This window comes from Heliangelus exortis, chromosome 11 (genome assembly GCF_036169615.1).
Source record: "Heliangelus exortis chromosome 11, bHelExo1.hap1, whole genome shotgun sequence".
In the NCBI taxonomy this organism is placed as follows: Eukaryota; Metazoa; Chordata; class Aves; order Apodiformes; family Trochilidae; genus Heliangelus; species Heliangelus exortis.
The window spans coordinates 8,174,643-8,192,630 of record NC_092432.1 but is presented as its reverse complement, the minus strand read 5'-3'; the positions used below and the strand labels follow the sequence as shown (position 1 = coordinate 8,192,630).

General features: G+C 44.6%; 1 protein-coding gene across 1 annotated transcript; it reads right to left on the bottom strand.

Moving 5' to 3' along the window:
- Positions 1–949: 949 nt before the first annotated feature.
- TICRR (TOPBP1 interacting checkpoint and replication regulator) lies at positions 950–17,040 on the bottom strand. The gene is made up of 22 exons (XM_071754343.1): positions 16,272–17,040; positions 15,479–15,764; positions 14,657–14,898; positions 14,194–14,437; positions 13,567–13,699; positions 12,779–12,921; positions 12,118–12,330; positions 11,760–11,908; positions 10,925–11,019; positions 10,478–10,571; positions 10,225–10,304; positions 9,692–9,934; positions 9,037–9,133; positions 8,718–8,787; positions 7,884–8,024; positions 7,338–7,428; positions 6,790–6,851; positions 6,516–6,671; positions 5,646–5,803; positions 3,152–5,447; positions 1,718–1,831; positions 950–1,396 (listed from the first exon to the last, which is right to left on the bottom strand). The coding sequence occupies exons 1-22, from the start codon at positions 17,028–17,030 to the stop codon at positions 1,278–1,280; spliced, it is 5,985 nt and encodes a 1,994-aa protein (XP_071610444.1). The 5' UTR covers positions 17,031–17,040; the 3' UTR covers positions 950–1,277.
- Positions 17,041–17,988: the final 948 nt, after the last annotated feature.

Sequence of the window (17,988 nt, the reverse complement as noted above, 5' to 3'; positions counted from 1 at the left end):
ATATCAATCCCTGAAGCAGTTGTACTTCCAACAAGCAAACCAATCCCTGGTAAGCACACTGTTCCCCCTCTCTTGGCAAACAGCTTTCCTGCAACAAATAATGCTTCCAGGAAACAAATTCCATTCAATACCATCTAGTCCCGCAGAGCCTTAAAGCCATGTAACAAACCAGCATTGTCCTGCCTGGTTTCAGGATGACCTCACACCATCTTCAGAGCTCACTGCTTCCTCTGCATTCACCAGACACAGCAGGGTGACTTTCCCAGTCCCCTGCCAGGCACAGATTGCTGCCCTAAAGGACAAATGCAGCACTTCCAAGATAATGCACAATTTTAGCTCCTTGCAGGAGATATCTCGGGCAGCAAACCACAGCTCCTGCTGTCTTTGTGGAATTAGAAGGCAAGCACATGCTTCACAGGCAACAAAGTCAATACTGAGGCAGTGACTCATTTTGGTAGCCTTTGAACTGTCATCTCCACTTACACTACCATGCTTTACCTCTCAAGGAAGTTTCACCAGCCAGTCCTCTCTGACTCACTGCAAGTCTGCAGAAAAGGACAATGACATTACTCCATCAGCACATGCTAACCCAGCAGTGGCCAGGAACAGACACACCAAGCCAGGATCTACAAAGAGGGAAAAAATCAAATTCCTCTCCTTCTCTCTTCCCAGCTAAATTATCTTTCCCCTCCTCTGTACTCTTTTATCATTTGTCAAGTATTGCTAAGTAATTTATTCAATCCAGAGCTAATCTGCCTGTTATTTTCCCACTAAGGTGTGGCAAACTGGATGAAACTGACAGAAGGATGCAGTTAGCAGCAGGACAAGATACACAGCAGGAGAACACAACTTATTTTGTACCCATTTACTTCCAGCATCCTTCTTCCTGCAGCCCCAATCCCTTGCTCATCACTTGGGCTAAAGACAGATTTCTGATTAAATGACACAATGAAAATTCACACCAGTTTATTCTGCAAGAAAGCTGTAGGAAAGTGACAACTCTCTTTAACTGGCAGAACTGCAGGACTCAGCTGCCACATGCCCAAGAAGTGCCAGAAAGACTGAGCTAGGCTTTGAATGGCTGAAGAGAGGCTGCAGTTGAAGCTAAAAAACAATTTCAGGCTTTTAGACATACAACTTCCACTGTCATATGCTTGGTTGGTCTCCTACCAACATAAGACAGCTCCAGTCCAGCACCAAATATAAGGTCATTGTTAAAAAGTATATCGTACAGATGGGATAATACCAAGTTTCCCACACTGTTCTGGCTCCAAACTTCAGCTGAGCAGCCTTTTCCGTGAGTAAGTCCTGCTAAGGGGACGCTTCCTGGAAGCCACAACGTAGAAAGGAGACATCTCCTGATTGACAGAAATTTGGAAGGCATCAGATTCCTCTTCTACAAAACAGAACGAAAAAAATTAAAGCCACAGTTTGATAAAGTTTACTGCTGACTCCAAGATGCCAAACACCAAATGGAAACAACAAGACCAGCAAGCTGTGCTCCCTACACTAAGCTGCTTTCTTCATTGCTACCTCCTCTCCTTTCCAAACTTCCCAGCTTATGCCCAGTTTCTTGGAAGCTTGTGAGATGGAGACACTGAATGCAGAAGTGGCAGACACAGACCAGGCTTCTTGCACTAAGACCAATCTCCAGCACAGTAATGCTTTTGTTCTCATCTGCTCAAGCCCAGCCTTTCTGTCCAGCTCAGGTGGTTACCTGGGACACATTTCCTCCGAGATGGTGGTGTCTGTCCCTGGCACAGCAATGGAGACTGGGTCAGTGCTAGCAGGCTGCTAGCAGACAGCACGCTCTTCACTGGTGGAGTTGAACCTGGAGAAGCACAGTGAAATGCTGCAGCAAACTAACAACTCAAGAGTACCTTCAGGTTAAGTCTCATACACAGATTTTTTTTCTGCCTCAAAAGATGCACGAGTACAAGTGATACTGTATCTGAAACATCTAGGCTGGCACAGTGGTTTTCTGGCATCAAGAAAGGTAAGGGGCAGCCTTGAATTATCTCTTAGACCACTCAATTACCTTAGATGGTTTCGTGGGAAAGTACTTCATTTCTACTAAGCATAGCTACTTGGACAACTTGTTATAATCATGTAAATACAAGGTCTGTAGGTACAGAAAGTCTCCCACAGGACTAAGGCTAAACACTGCTCTTTTGTCCTGAATACAGACAAACATTGCTTTAAGTCTGCCTGGTTTTCCTCAGCAATACCTGTTGAATGAGTGAGACACTGCCTCTTTACACAAACTTTTCCTTTCAAGAGGAAACATACACTGAAGCTTAATGCTTCAAGGCATGCACTGACTATAGAAAAGCATTTTCCACAGTTGACTGAAATTTCTGGAGCAATACTGGATTAAGTATGTGAAACTCTCAAGGCCTTGCTCAAAGAGCTGAGACACTTTGTTTCACCAGGGTCAGCTGAATCATCTGTACCCACAGCAAAAGCAAGGAGGTAGCTTAAATGAATTACCTACCACTACAACATTACTGCTAGCAAGGCAGTAATTTCTGATGCCCACTTTCAACAGGCCCATAGACCCAGGCAGAGAGAACTGCAGCACCAGTAAATGCCAGCAGCCAGAGGAGTAACTCCAGTCTGTACTGAGCAGCCAAGCTTTAAACTTATGACAATTACCTTCAGTGCTCGATGCTGTGCAGAAGCAACTAGCAGCACTAAGAACCCAAATAAATCACCAGGTCTAATTTCAACATATATTGCAATAGAAAAGCTACTGCTTCCTTCAAGTCATAGTTTGCATTACACTCTGTGCATTCTAGTTACCTTACACCACCTTTATTCACTTTTGAGTTCTCAATGTTTACAAGGTAGTAGTTGTAGAGGAAGGCTCACAGTTACACCCAAGTTCTCAAACTTTCATTTTAACTCCTCCAGCCTTCTGCTCTTACACATTTCTCTGCTTTTCCACCCTTCATCAATACTCCGTTGATGAACTCCTCAGATCTAATCTGTCTCTTCAGATAATTAATTCCATGTAATTTACAGCCTACTCTCCCTCAACCTCATTCTCCCTCAGATAATCAGACAGAAAAGTTTTTTTCTTGTTTTTGTCTACCCCACATTTTTAACCATCTCAATTTCAAATGGAGTGTCATTCATGCCACTTAGTTACCTGACAAAAGGAAGACATCATCATCCCCTACACAACTATGCTGCTCAGGAGGGATGAGCACACGTGCTTCTGCTTTCTCAGGAGGCAGAGAGTCTGTCCTTGATTTGCTTCTGTTGTCCTCATCTGCAGAAAAGCCAGTGGGATCAAAGTTGGACCTATCAGTGCAAGACCTCTTGGGATCACAATCCTCCTCACTTTCTGGTGATAGATGGGTAAAGACTCGCTTCCGAGATTTCAGGCCAAAAGCTCCAATGGCAGAGTCCTCATCAGCCCTGGGCTCAGAGTCACTAGGAGATGCCTGATCCTGGAGCCTGTAAATCCCCTCCAGTTCAAATTCCCCAAGAGTATTGGTTACTTTGCTGCTGCAATGTTCCAAGATGTTCCCCTCTCCATCTCTGCCTGCTGACATTCTCTTCTGCTCCTCAGCATTCTTCTCTCCCTGGCCACAGCTGGCTTTAGCAGTGCTGCCTGCTGCTCTCTTTTTCCGAGGCCAATCATTGATAGCATCAGGGGTAGTCTTCCCCTTCTGCTTTGGAGATGGTGTCCAGGGAACTCCTGCTTCTAAGGGGGATAGGGAGGTGGTGCTAGAGGCACAGCTTGCTGAGGTGTATGACTGGCATATGTAGGTCTGTCCTCCACCTTTCCCAGGTGTACTGAGGAAAGAGCGAAAGCAGGATGGTGACACACAGGCAGCTGCTGGCTTCCCTGGGTGCTTGCTGCACCAGGTGACAGCAACCTCACCAAAGGGGCTTTCTCCTCCCTTGGGTTTGCTGGCACTTGCTTCAGGATGAACTTCCAATGATGAGCAAGAACCAACTTTCTTAATGCGAAGTTTGGGCAGGCCTGAGGCTTGCATTTCAAGTTCCACTTCGTAAGTTGGTGGGCTGCCAGCAGGTGGTTTGCAATGACTTTTAGGAGTAGAGAACTTGGATAAAAGTTCAGGATTTCCCATCCGTGCTGCAGCCTCCCTCTGCTGCCTTTCTGCAGTGCAACGTAAAGAATAAGCAGGAGGTGACTTTGGCACAGGAGGCAAAGTACTGGGAGCAAATCTGGAGTGCCTCTTAAGACTTGGAGCCTTCAGTCCCATACATTCTTCTCTCAGCAGGGCTCTTGGTTCTAAGTCATCAGTAACTTTCTGAGAACCGCTTAGGAAGGACTCAGAGGTGGAGTTTGCAATGGAGTTCCCTTTCTTAACCAACTGTTCACACTCTCCCTCAACATTCTGTGTATGTACCTGCCATCCAGCAGAAGACTTCGGAGATAAATATTTTTCTAAGTTTTCCAAGTCCTCTCTTGGAAAAGACTTCTGAGACACTACATCAATCTGTTTAAATTTCTCTGACACAGGGGTATTTTCAGTAACTTGGGACTGACAAAGCTGGAGGCTTTGCACAGAAGAGTTACCACCACTATCAACACCCTCCTTATTTTTAGACGGTGTTGTACATGCAGGTGTGAGGTTCTCTTCTTCAGAATTTGGTTCGCATTTGACCTGCTTGGAGGTGTAAAGTGGGGACCTCAGTGAAGTGCCAGCAATACCTGGAGATTTTTCAAAAGATGGTTTAGATGCACTGAGTTCCCAGTCAGACTCTCTAGCCTGTGTGTGGGAAGGAGAGCAGATTGCCACAGTGTTCATAGAACTTTCATGGAGAGGAGAACTGAAGAGAGGCTCTAACCTCACAGTGAGCTGCCGTATGTCTGCACTCAGTGGGATGGTACATAATTTTGAACCTGGATCATCAGGTTTCCTGGGAGTACTCTTGGTTGCTTGAGATAACAGATCTGACTGCAACTGAATTTCCTTTGTGAGGATCTGCCTCCCAGTACCAACTGGAGATGCCAATTTTGAGAGGTATCTCATGGAACGTCTTGGAGTTTGCAGTTCTGTAAAACATCTTTCCTGGACAGCAGGAATAGGAGAAGCAGCTGGATTTGAGCCTGTCAGAGGTGATGAGGCACTGGGCACTGCAAAACCTTCCTGTTCTGGTATTTGTAAGTCAGCCTTTTTGCACGGAGGGGAAAATCTTTCTGCTGGAGAACAATCCTTAGAAGTTCCTTGTAGTAACTGAACCTGCTTGCTTTCAGTTAACACAGATGGTGACTTGACCCTTTGTACAGAATCAGAAAAGTATTTTCTCAAACACTTAGCTGCAGTCTGCTTAGCAGCTGGACTTTTGCCAGGAGTCTTCTCCAGCTTCTGTGGTGTCCTGGAGAGAATACGAGGTGATCTCCTTGGTAGCTTACCAGCAGAATTTGGTGACTTCAGAACAAATTTATGAGGTGTTTTTCTAGGAGTCTGCAGGGGAAAAAAAACATACAGTCATGCTTGTCCTATTCCAGCAGTACTATCTCCCTGTTTGATACTTCAAGATGTGAAAAACAAAAAGCATTTGAATAGACTTAACATAACCACTAAATTTAAAGATATGTAGGTCTCTCTAAACATGACTAGAAAAAGGAGATGGGAAGAAAGGGAGAGGTTAAGGGTTTCTACCTGGCAGGCAGTCAGCTCCTCTGAGTTGAAGGCATCTGTTCTTTTTCTCCTCCTTCCAGGTGAATGCTTTACTGCAGAGCTACACGAGTCAATGACTGCACCAAAGAAAAACCTCTTGGGAGTCTGGACCGTGGGGTTCTTTGAATGCTGCTTAATGCCTAAAAAGTGAAACAGTACAATTCAACTAACAGCAAGCAACCTGCCTCAATTATCTCAATCACTTCTATGCACAAATAGTGTACAAAGCATATAGACCTGGTATGTTCTTGTCCAGCTAAATAAAGCTTCACCAGAATTACTGTTATTTCCCAATATGAAACTAATATTCATCTGTAGAACGTCCTCTAGCAGGAAAAAGAAAATAGCTAAGCTTCTTATTCTATTTATACCTTGTAGCTTGAGGTTCTGGTTCTTGACTAAGGATTCTAGTAAGCATACTATGAAGAATTAAATGTCACCATTTCTAGCTGATAATCCTACTGAGAAAGCCAGCAAAAGATCCCATCAGTCACTACTTTAATGCTGCCACAGAGTAGACTGAAAGTAGCTTCAGGATTTGTCCCATATTTTAGAGGGATTTCACTGCATTGAAGGAATACAGACTGACAGTCAGTGGTATTCTATATAGATGGGCCTGACTGGTTTCTTAAGTTAGCATTCATCATAGAAATAGCTGCCTTAACATCCTCCAAATTCAGATTCCCAATTAAAAAATAATTACTGGGGATGAATTTGTGTCTACAGAAGACATCATGTGATAGCCCTTTGCTTCTTACAGTCTCTTGTAGAGCTAAATCAAATCAAACTTAAGAGCTATCCATACCAGCTTTTCAGTCAGCAGTATCAGCCTGCTGAAATTCCATTCAGTACCTTCTACATCCTGCAGTGTAGAGCTCTCAGCTTCTTGTCCCTGATGGGCTCGCTGTGAATTTTGTGAGCTGGGCTGTGTATTGGAATAGAAAACACCAGAGTTGGTCCTATTCAAAGACAGCTGCTTGATGCGTGGACTTCTTCTCAAACCTGCTTCTGAAAGGTAAGGATATTGGAGATTAAGCCTTCTTTCTCCCTCAACAATAGGGACATTCAGTACAAAAGTAACTAGATTGAGGCATGTTCATCTTACAAGCTATAAAAAAGTACTTACCATTCATAGCCTTCTCTGGAGACTCTTCCACAACACCATTGTCACAACCTGGATCAGAAGACCTTGCGAAACAGGCAACATTTTGGACTTAGCAGATTACTGACATTTACAAAACTGGAACTTACAATAAAGACTGAAAAGCAATACTCTATTCTACAACAATATACTGCTTTGTGGGCTACTTTAAGTGAGCAATTAAATAAGCATTTTGCCTCCTGCTTTGATTGAGTATGGGTAACTGTCTAGTGCGGGTACTGGTAACAGTTTTACATAGAAATAAATGTTAAATTTCAGCCTGGAGTCCACAAATGACAGTACAGGCCTTTAAAGATAAGTTTGCTGCAGGAATTAAAGCACCCTGACTTACAATATGAAACAAGCAGCATTTCTCCCCTTTGAGACAGCAGATTTTAGGCACCACAGGTTCTCTTGCTGATGCAAGTGAAGATGACACTTCAACCACAAAGACAACACCTGGTTCTCATGCTCTCAGCCATTAATTAAATATCCAGTACCTACTTAAGCAATTCAGGAATAAGTTTACTCACCGGCCTTTGATCTGTTTGTGCAGTAGTCTCCTGGAGACCTGCTTATGTAGTGGTGTTTCTGCAACTCTCCTGGTCAATAACTTGTGATGATCTAAAAACCAAGTATGAGCTGTAAAACTGCACAACTATAAAGCAGTTAGGACAAATTAATAGCTTTGCTCTGGTTTCTGTTTGACAGACAATATGGAATCACTCTGCACTCAGAAGCCATCATCATACATTTCAGAGTCCAGTCTCTACACTCCCTTCTCATTTCCTCAGTATTAGCACTGTCAGAAAATTAACCTAGCAAGATAACATTTATTCTTCATCCATCCTTCAACACAGCATTTTTAACACCTTTCTTTGAGGTGTAGAGTTTTCAATAAAATAGGTTTGTTTCAATACCATCCTGTCCATTACCCAAACACTAGAGCACTGAACTAAAATATTTTCTCCTTCAGAAACATAGTTGTTTAGTAGGTTCACAGAACTGAGGACTCAAGAAGAGGAATTTTAGCAAAAGCTCTTCTGCAGCCCCTCCTACATGTGCAAGCCATGTCCTACCTTTAGTGCCTTCAGCGGTGCATTTGTATCGTAAGCCTTCCACAGCAGACACTGACTGGCTTCTGGGCATCTTCTTCAAGGACCTTTTTGATGGTGAACATATTTCTTCATTGAAGAGGTTCCTTCTTACCTTTGTAACTTCTGTGAGGCAAGACAGAGCAAGAAGTAATTGGATTAAAAGAAAGGGGGGAAATTGTAGAGAAAAATAATTTTGTCAGGCCACTGGAGATGGGAATGTCACACATCAGTGCAGAAAAACAACCTTTTGGAGGCCAAAAAGCATTGAAAAACTTTCTGCACCTGGAACATGCCCCCCTCTAAATCCACTCTGGGTTTCTCTTACAAATTTGCATTATTCCAGAAATAATTAAGCAGATGCCATAGCAGAAAAAGCAGATGGTGTCCCACATGAAGCAACGTAAGGTGAGATACAAAATCTCAACTGAAGCACATGTGTGATCAGAGAATGCAGGTGGGATTGAATTTTATTACATATTTTGCAGAGACATCCTGTTTTCAGATATAAAAGGTAACTCCTGTCCTCACTGTTTTTTGTGGGTTTTTTTTAGGACAGAAAAGATGTAAACAACTGCAAGATTCAAGGAAGAACTGAAAGACTTCCTTTGCAGGAGAAGTGATGTAGTTTTTTTGCATGTGAACACATTCAGAATACAGAGATTATTTTTTCCTCAGATTTTTTTCAGAGTTCAGCAAACGATTCCTTCAGATTTCCATCGTGCTTCTGCACAAATTTAATCACAGCTCACTAAAATGTACAGAGAGAACATGTGCTGAAGATTCACCTTTCCACAGAAAAGCTAGAAGTCAATATACCTTGTACTGCTTCTTTCTGCAACAAAGGCATTAGTTGGGACTTCTCAGAGGCCAGGTAAGAATGAGAGTTCTGAAACAAACAAACAAAAAATTAGCCTCGTGGGCAGTTTCATGTTGTGTTTAACTAATGAAGCTTGGAGCCACTCTTTTTCATATTCTCCTTCAAAATGATTTTGTTCACCATACAGCTGATATGGAGCATACCTGCTAACTGAATACAGAGCAAGAGTTTTTGCATTTAAGTTACACTTCAAAACACTGCTACAGCCCCTGCAGAAGCAACATCCACCCACAGAATTCTGTTGAGAAAGAGTTTTACCTTTCTGACAGGATTCTTGGCTATCTTGGGAATCTCAATTTGACGCAAGTTCTGTGGTGCTTCTGTCATGCTCCTGTGTCTGGCCAACACGTTACTCCTTTAAAAAGTACACAAAGGTCAAGTTAAAATAAGAAAAGAAGTGTAGGTATCAACCTAGTGACAATCAGACTAGGGCTTGCCTAGAGAGATAGAAAGTCTTTAATTAAATTCAGATTGCAAATTCTTTCCACTGGTACCTAACTTAAGTTACAACATTCAAAGATGATATGCAATATAAACATTTATACCTAAGGCTGGTATGAAAACTGACCCTCCCCAACATACATGTCTACAGTAAAGGCCAGTTTTAACTTTAACACAATAGTGTCACCTACTGCAGCGTAGAACATCTTCCTCTCTTGGACTCTGCTTGTGCATAAGATACACAGAGAATCACAATTACACACCCATGTAGTCAACAATAATAAGTTAAAACGAAAAATGGGAACCCTTAGCATTTCTCTCAGGCTCGAAGAGCTATTTGCAGGTGTCAGCATGCAGCCAGCTATCCAGTAACAGAAACAAAGATGATTGAGATGTAACTGTAATTTAGCTAACTCCTCAGCCCCAGCCCAGGCAGCAACAAGCTGCCTCACCTCCTATTTTAAAACCCTACCTTCTCTTTTTGGCAGATCGTGTGCGGAGCTCCTCCAGCTGATCACTCTCAGTGAGCAGGCAAACAGCACTGGGAGTTAAGGCAGATGGCAAAGACAAGGGGCCACCTGGAGATTTGCTATCCAGAGTCACAGAGTCATCACTGCAGAAATCTGAAGGCAGAACAGATGCCAGCTTCGGGGGTATTTGTGTACCAAGACGGTAGTAAATATCTCCAAGGGTCTTAGGTATAGAATTCATATACCTAGAGCATCAGAGAGAACCTACATTAAATATTATCCCCCAACAAAACTGTCAAAGTTTCAATCCCAAGGTTTAAGCAATGTTTTTGTTCTTAAGTGCCAATTAAAAAACAAACAAATGAAAACCAACTGAGCTTTCGTTAGTTTACTTATCAGCTTCTTTTTCTTTAATCAAGTGTAACAGGCAGAATGTAAAGATGCTGTAAATGAAAGCTGCAGATTGCCATTTACCCAAAGAAGATACCCAACAAAACCAGTCCCAGTAACATTTAAGTAATCTTGAAGAACTTACAATTCTAATAGTTCCTCTAGAAATTTTGTAAGATACCCTGGGTCTTCAGTCAGACATAGAATGCGCAGCATATCTGTCACCTGGAGGAGAAAGTCAGATGGGAAAGTGGATTGAAAGGTTTGACAGTTGCAATATTGCTTTTTTTTTTTTTTTTAGCAAGGAATGTAACATGGTTACAGTAAAATTAGGGGAAAACTACAGGCTCCAGGTCTGCATTTCCAGTGCCATCTAGTTTGGTCTGTCATTTACTTGCCTCTTCTAACAGCTGCTCCATTTCATTAGTGTTGCTTTGCAGTGAAGGGCACTGAAGACATAACTCAAGGCGCAAAAACACCTGAAGCTGGCACCTAAGAAAACAAACAGTCATTCACCACCTATTTTTCTGGGGGAAACACCATATTTACTGCAAAAGGTATGCTCAAAAAAGCCATGAGAGGGGAAGTGACAATTTATGACAGCATAAATTGGTTTGCATTTCATTTTGGTGGCAGAGGAGATGGCTCACTTCAGATGCAGACTGCCATGCTTATCACACAGCATATGTATATTTGCACTTAAGTTTTTAAGTGTGACCAGACATGATATTTGGAATTTTTACTCTACATTAATACTTTTTTACTTGTGCAAAAAAGACACCATTAAACACTGCTAACCAACTCCACAGTATCACAGAAACTGAAGTAGATAGAGCATCTCATACTCTCTGACTTTAGTCTCCTTCTGTGAGCCATGCTGCTGCCGGAGCATTTTGCTGGTCTTCAGAAGATGGTTTCTAACTCGTTCCATACAGGCCACCTGCAGACACATAATTACAGCAAAAACTTCAAGTTGGTTCCCTGTCTGCAAGACATGGTTTTACGCACCCTCCTCTCTCTTGACCCATTATTTTAGGAACAGCAATTTTTTTTCTTCTTCTCCTTCCAGGAAAGGAATTCTCTTTCTTTCAATAGCAAAGTCACAATGACAAGAGACATAAAACAACTTATAGCCTGACGTGACAGAGAAGGTTACTTGCAGCTTCAGGCCTTCTTCAGTAACCCTGAATTTGTTTTTCAAAGTTTTTTTTCTTTTTTTTTTTATTACAAGTTTAACAATTTTTGTTTTGGTTATAATCTTTATTGCTATTTATAGACTTAAAGAAATACACCGAACTGTTTATCTTTCCTGGAAAAGTAATAGGTCTAGACTTATCACATAAAGAATAACCAGAAGATGCATGTTTTCTAAAACACAGTTTGCAAGCATGTGGTTTTTTAAATACTGTCTTCAAATAAGTGAAATTTGATTTCAGTGTGAGATCAACGCAAGGGAAAAAGATACCTGTCCCAATCTTTAGCAATAAGTGGAAACTGATAACTAAACTGAACTGGATTTTCCTGCACACTTTACAACTACCTGTAGTTTTGCTTCACTGAGTTAGTGGCTGTAGTTTTGACTACACGTAACTGTGCATAAAAACTTCAGGAAAAGTAGCCTGAAGTAGCAAAACACTTATTTCCGGACCAGTAACAACTCCCCCATATGTTCTTACCTACCTCTCTTTCTTTAGCATCTTGTACTTTCAAAAATCTTTTGATGGCCATGATCATATGCTGGGCACATGCAGATGAAAGAACTCCTTCAGCAACAGCCTGCTGGTAGCTTGCCATTAAATGGGACTGCAGTTTCTCCTCAGTTTTGAGGTCTACAAGGGAAATGGTCTGTTATATCTATATACATATATTACAGAAACTTGGAGAAGGGTGGAAAAAAATAACAAAGCTGATGATACAGAAATCCAAACACTGATCTGCTCCCCAGCACCTAATATTCCATTTCTATCTTGCCATCTTTATTCCATAAAAATCCCACATAACCTCCCACAAATAGCAGGACTGACAACTGAACACATACCTAGTGAGATTTTCAGTGCCTTTTCCTTTTCTTCCACCTTTTCATCCAATCTTTTTGCAGAAAGCTTCTGTGGAGCCTTCTCATTCACTGTTGGTGGCACATCATCAGGCTGAAACTTCTGAGCTTTTACATTCAGCCTTGCTACATTGAGCATCTGCAAGGATCTGGACATGGTCTTCATCTTCTGCCTGACCGGAGTGCAGGGAACCCCCCCTGTAACACCACAAGGGATACATCACATCAGGGGATATGCAGCTCTGGTTAGGATATTAAAATGCAATGATTCTACAAGACTTGGAGCAAGTGTTTCATTTCTACAGACTAGAACAAAGCTGACAGGTTACAATATTTACTTGTAGCTGGAGTAATCCCTGTTTCAGCAGCTAGGCAAACTGCAGAGCTCTGCATGCTGCTCCCAAACAGTTTGTCAGTCACTGCACAGCTTCAGATTAAAAAGTTATTTGGGTTGTACTAAAAAATAATGCTAATATTGAAATGTAAATGATGCTGTTTCTAAATAAAAAAAAATCTAAAGCACGCCACTACCCAGGAGAGTACAGAACTCCTGGGTATTAGAAAACTCCATGTATTAGAAATGCATGCTGAGAAGTCTTTTTTTCTTTAATAGATAATGTGCACATATAACCCAAACTATACATACGTCTTTTCTTGTTATTTCCTGGTCCAACTGCAGCAGATCCTTCACTGAATTTTCTCTGGTACAGTTCAGACAGACTCTCTGAGAGTTCCACTTGAGATTGGTCTGTGTCATCCTTCCCATTAGCACATGGAACCTGCAGGAGCCTATATAAAACCATTCAATAGTTATAAAAAAATAAAAAACTAAGTCTTTCAATGCCTGCTCCCCAGAAGTCTTCAGTAAGAGATACAAGAACTCAACCCATGCTCTTAGAAAAATAAATCACATCAAACTGGAAAGAAGCCTTGGCTGATGTACAATGCATCTGCCACCAATTTGTGCCACAAAACTACATGAGCAGCTTTGGGCTAAGCTACCCTGCATCTGGCTTTTTTTTTTTTTTTTTAATGTTTCACTCAGGAAGCTCTTTGAAGAAAGCAGACTCAGTGGTTCCTACTAAATACCAACCATGATAACATGACTGCTCTCTTCAGTACCTCACAGTGGATCTTATCAAACCAGAAGATAATTGAAGTCTGACATTTCCTCAGTATCTTGGGTCATTTTTAAGACACCTGTCTTTTAAGACACACTCCCAAAACTGTCAAAAACCTAATCCACACAAACCACTACTCGAGCAGGATGTTTCTCAGTTCCTCTTGTATATACACCAAGAAATAACAAAGCAAAAGCATACAGCAAACTGAGTAGATATAAAAGTGTTAAGAGGAGTAACACTACAGCCATACTACCCTAACAGGAAGCAGAAATACTTTATTATTACTCAAGAAATATTTCAGAAAAAATACCTGAATGACTCCATTAGATCTGAGCTTGCTCCACAGTCATTTGACGAAGGATACCATGCTTCAAGCACTGAGGGGTGCCAGCCCCCTGTGTGGGCCAGTTCCCGTTGGACCCACTCTGGCACAGGATCTTCTTCTGCTGTGAACACACACCAAAGAATGAGAAGGAACAAAGCCTCAAAAAGTCCCAACCTCTCTCTAAAGAGAAGGTTTCCAAACCTTTGCTCCTGAAGGGGCAGTTTAATAGCCAATACATCAGGTGGGGAGACTCATTCTAACACAAGAGGCAAGCTGAACCAGCCTCCTTGCAGCCACACCCACAGGATCCACTGGCCAGGGATGGCCTGCAGGACACAGCAGGAAGCCTCATTCTCAAAACATGACACCAAGCACAAGTAGCTGCACTTTATCAACAAGCTAACAGAAACTAATGAATGCTCTATCAATAAAACAGGAACATCAGTGCAGATTTCTGCATCACATCACAAGGCCTAAGACACAGAAGGCAAGACAAAACCAACAAATTGCAAAAATGAGCCCCCTTGCTGAGGAAAACACCATATAGATATTCCCACCCCAAATCAGGTCTAGAGATAAAAGACAGCAAGTTTTGCATTTCCTGACACTTACCCATACTGGCCAGAGAATCATCCACCACTGTGTCAGTTTTACCCAACACACTGTACACAACAGCTGGGAGGTAAAGCGCGTGGTCCCGGGAAGAGTTCTCCACTACAGCTCCCCCAAGGTTGCACTGCTGAGCTTCAGCCATCTTCTCAGTACCAAGCACAGTCAGAACTGCAGTGCTCCCAGAAAGTGGTGACAAAACAGCAGTGCAGGGGCACCAAGTTTTAGACAGAGACACCTCAGCAACCTACATTAAAAAGAATGTAGAATGGACATGTAAAAAGAATGTACATTATGCAGAAATACACTCTATACACACACACATACATGATCTTCTAAATAGCACTCTGAATTTAGCTCCAAATAGGTGCAGCAAATACCCCTATTATTGCCTTCACACAGTGAAACACTGCCCCTCTTTTTGTCAGACATTTCAGATATTAGTTTAAGGCAAAGGAAGGTGTACCATGTGCAGTTCTTCAGTCACTAGACTCGTTAACAGCTGATGGAACAGGGATCCATTGCATTCTGTCTGCTCAGCCCCTGGGCTCTGCAGTATCCAGCACTCAGTGAGGAAGTGGCTGGCATAATTCAAGCTCCATCCTCTCAGGGTACCCTTCAGGAAGATACTGACTGGACAATGCAGTTTTCTTTGGCTCATGGCTAGTGGTTCCAGGATGACAGCACAGCTTTCCTGCTTCTTTCCTCCTGTGCAAGGAAGAAAACCCAATAAACCAATAGTCTTAAAACCAGTAAAACAGGTTTTCATCCAAATGAAGAAACAACTTCAGTGCCAGAAAAACTAATTCAGAATTACACTAGGAATCAATCTACTCTAAGTGTATGGCAGAACTACTCTTCCCAAGCTCTCATGAAGGAGCTGCGTGCACAAAGGGACCACTCAAGAGAAGATGCACACTTCGTGTTGCATTAAAGCTAATCTGCCTTCAATAGAAGGGAATTTTTATTGGTGTTCTTAGTTTAGCCAAACTGAAGCTGAGAAAAAGCGTGTAGAAGGAAAAGGTGGACATCTATATAAGGTGCAAGCAGCAAAGAGATTTCAGGTGTCTAATCTTCTGGAAGCATGGAAGACTGGAGAGGCTAAATCAGAAATACAAGCTAATAGTTCTTGTATCAGAGAAACCAGAGCACATATAGCACTTTGTAAAAGCTTAGGCTCTTGAATATCTGAAATTACTTCAATTTCACATGTGCAACCCAAGGCCCCTGCATGAGATTAGAGTTACTACTATGCACATCTATTACAATTTTAATTTTTTTTTCTTACCAGGCAGAGTGAGAAATATCTTTCCTTCTTGCTGGGGGAACACTGCTTGAAACACAGAGGGCTTTGAGAGCAGGCAGTTCAAAGCTGGATCCAGTGGCAGGAGCATGGTCCAAGGCACAGCCTGAGGAACTGGTGAACTTGAGTCTCCAGGAAAGCCACGGGCAAGATCTACCCTGTGGTGACTCAAACACTGCACTAAGGTTTCAGATGGCAAAATGGTGCCTCCCACCTGGCAGAGCAGTTCAAACATTGTCCAGTACCCAACATGATCTGGGGATTCCATCAGCTGAAATAAAGTAACAGAGAGGCCTCAAGTTAATGCTGGCAGGGAGATAGCCTCCACCTGAAAAGTGATTGCATGCTTTTAGAAAAACTGATGCAAGAAACCCATACATCTTAGCACAGTACTTTTATGTTATTAACTGTATCAGAAACACAATAAAGAAAATACTACTCTCACTGAATCACGGGGTAGTCAGGTATTTCCAAGCATGCACGCAGACACCTGAGTAGTCAGACTGCTTATCTGCAGTTCTAGCTCAAATCACAAGCTAACCCACCAAAAAACACTGCACAACTACTCAACTGCTGTCTTAATTTCATCTCCAAGGGGACAGTCTCTATTCCAGTTTCCACACTCTTCCTGAACAAGATTATGTGACAGCAACTGAGGACTTTTCCCTCCTACTCAAAGCCTACACCATACAACTCCTCTCCCCTCTCACACTGGAGGGCAGCCTGGAAGACCGCCCGCTGGTACCCAGCTGAGAGCCACGCGGTGTAACCTGGTTACCTGAGACCCCTCGGCAGTGTCCACCCAGAAGAGGGTGATTTTCTGGTCCGCAAGCAGCTCCTGGACACTCTTGGGCAGGAGTTTCTCTGCCAGCTCCTGGGCCGTGGGGGGCTGATGAGGGGAGGAAGGGGCATCACCGCCCGAGACGAATCGCCGCAGGTCCCTCCGCGAGTGAGGGCACGGGGAGAAGAGGAAGACGGCGTTCACAAAGCCCTCGGGGGGCGCCTGGCTCTCCAGGGGCTCGCTGGCGGCCGGCCCCGTCCTCCGGCTCCTGCGGAGAGGCTTGGCCGGGGAGGCGATCTCCGGGCGGTCCCACTGGAAGTCGAGGAGCGTCTCCTTGAGGCCGTTGTGGGTGAGGGCAGCCCGGGGCGCCGGGCCCGGTAGGACAGCGGCGGGGCCCCGAACCCCGAACCTCTCCGCCAGCTCCTCCTCGAAGCGAGCCCAAGCGCGGGGTCCCGGCGGGCGGAACCCACCCCCCCGGCAGGCCCCGCCGCGGCCCCCGAGCGAGTCGAAGAACCTGAAGGCCCAGCGGAGGCGGGGGAGGCCGAAGCGGCAGCCCAGGTGGTTGAGGAGCCGCAGGGCCCCGCGCTGCAGCCGCGCCCGCCGCCCCGGGCTGGCGGTGTCCAGCAGGAACACGACGCTGTGGGAACACGCCATGCCCGGAGCCCGGCAGCCCCACAGTCCCGATCCCGCTCTCAGGGCCCCGCCGCTGCCACAGCCCCAGACAAGCGCTGGCGCCCTCGCCCTGAGCGCTCCCATTGGCTGCCGCCGAGTCCCCGCCCCCCCGATCCTCGCTTCCCATTGGGCAAGGCGGCACGGCCGCCGGAGGTGGGAGGGTGGGGCGGCACCGACAGACGAGCGCGACTCTGTGCTGATTGGCCGAGGGCGGAGAGCGCCGGAAGGGGCGCGGCATCCCATTGGCCAGTAACTGTGACGACGTCGGAGGGCGAAGCCGGCGCCCGATTGGCCGCCGCCGCCAATTTAAAATTTAAAGTCAGCCAGCAGCTGTGACGTCACTTCCTTCATCTCTCTTCGTTGGGCGTAACGGTGGTGACGCAACATGATGTCACCGCCGTGACCACGCCAGGCGGGCGGGTTGGCGCTGCCTGATTGAGGGTGATGTGTGCCCAGTGGTGGGCAACAGGGTGCGAGCTGAGGCCTGGGGACAGGGACAAGGACAAGGCCAGGCCAGAGGCAGCCACCTGCCTGGAGATCCTGTGTGCCTGGGGTGATGTCAGCCCCGTGCTTATCCTCTGACTTGAGCCTCCCCAGAGGACAGCGAGGCCAACCCCAAAGGATGGGAAGGGTCTGGGGCACCTGCCCAGCATCTGACATCCAGGGAGATGCAGGACAAAGACCCTGGTTTGACCCTTTGATCCCCTTTCCAGCAACCACCTTGCCCCTGAGCATCGTCTCCTGCAGGTCTTGGAGCACATCTCACCCTGTGGGCACTGGCAGCCGGGGTGTGATCCAACAGGGAATGGATCCCTGTGTGGATTACATGGGGAAGAGGAAGCCGGCGAGACCAGAGCCACCCGTACCTCCATGCCACCCTTCTCTCTGAAGCCTGAACGCCCCAGCCTAAACCAGTATCACCGGCAGCCAGTTGTATTTATAAAGCAACAAAGTGGACAATAAAGCACCCGTTTGGGTTTGCTGGTGACTGTGAATACAAGTGGGTTTAACGAGCTGGAACAAGGGTCTGATCCACCTGGGT

Excerpts from the sequence above, each read along its gene's own strand:
- TICRR (XM_071754343.1), bottom strand. The coding sequence starts at position 17,030 with ATGGGAGCGCTCAGGGCGAGGGCGCCAGCGCTTGTCTGGGGCTGTGGC. Across the intron at positions 7,429-7,883 it reads CACCGCTGAAGGCACTAAAG|ATCATCACAAGTTATTGACC; the intron begins GTAGGACATGGC and ends CTTGGTTTTTAG. Across the intron at positions 6,672-6,789 it reads TCCAGAGAAGGCTATGAATG|AAGCAGGTTTGAGAAGAAGT; the intron begins GTAAGTACTTTT and ends CTTACCTTTCAG.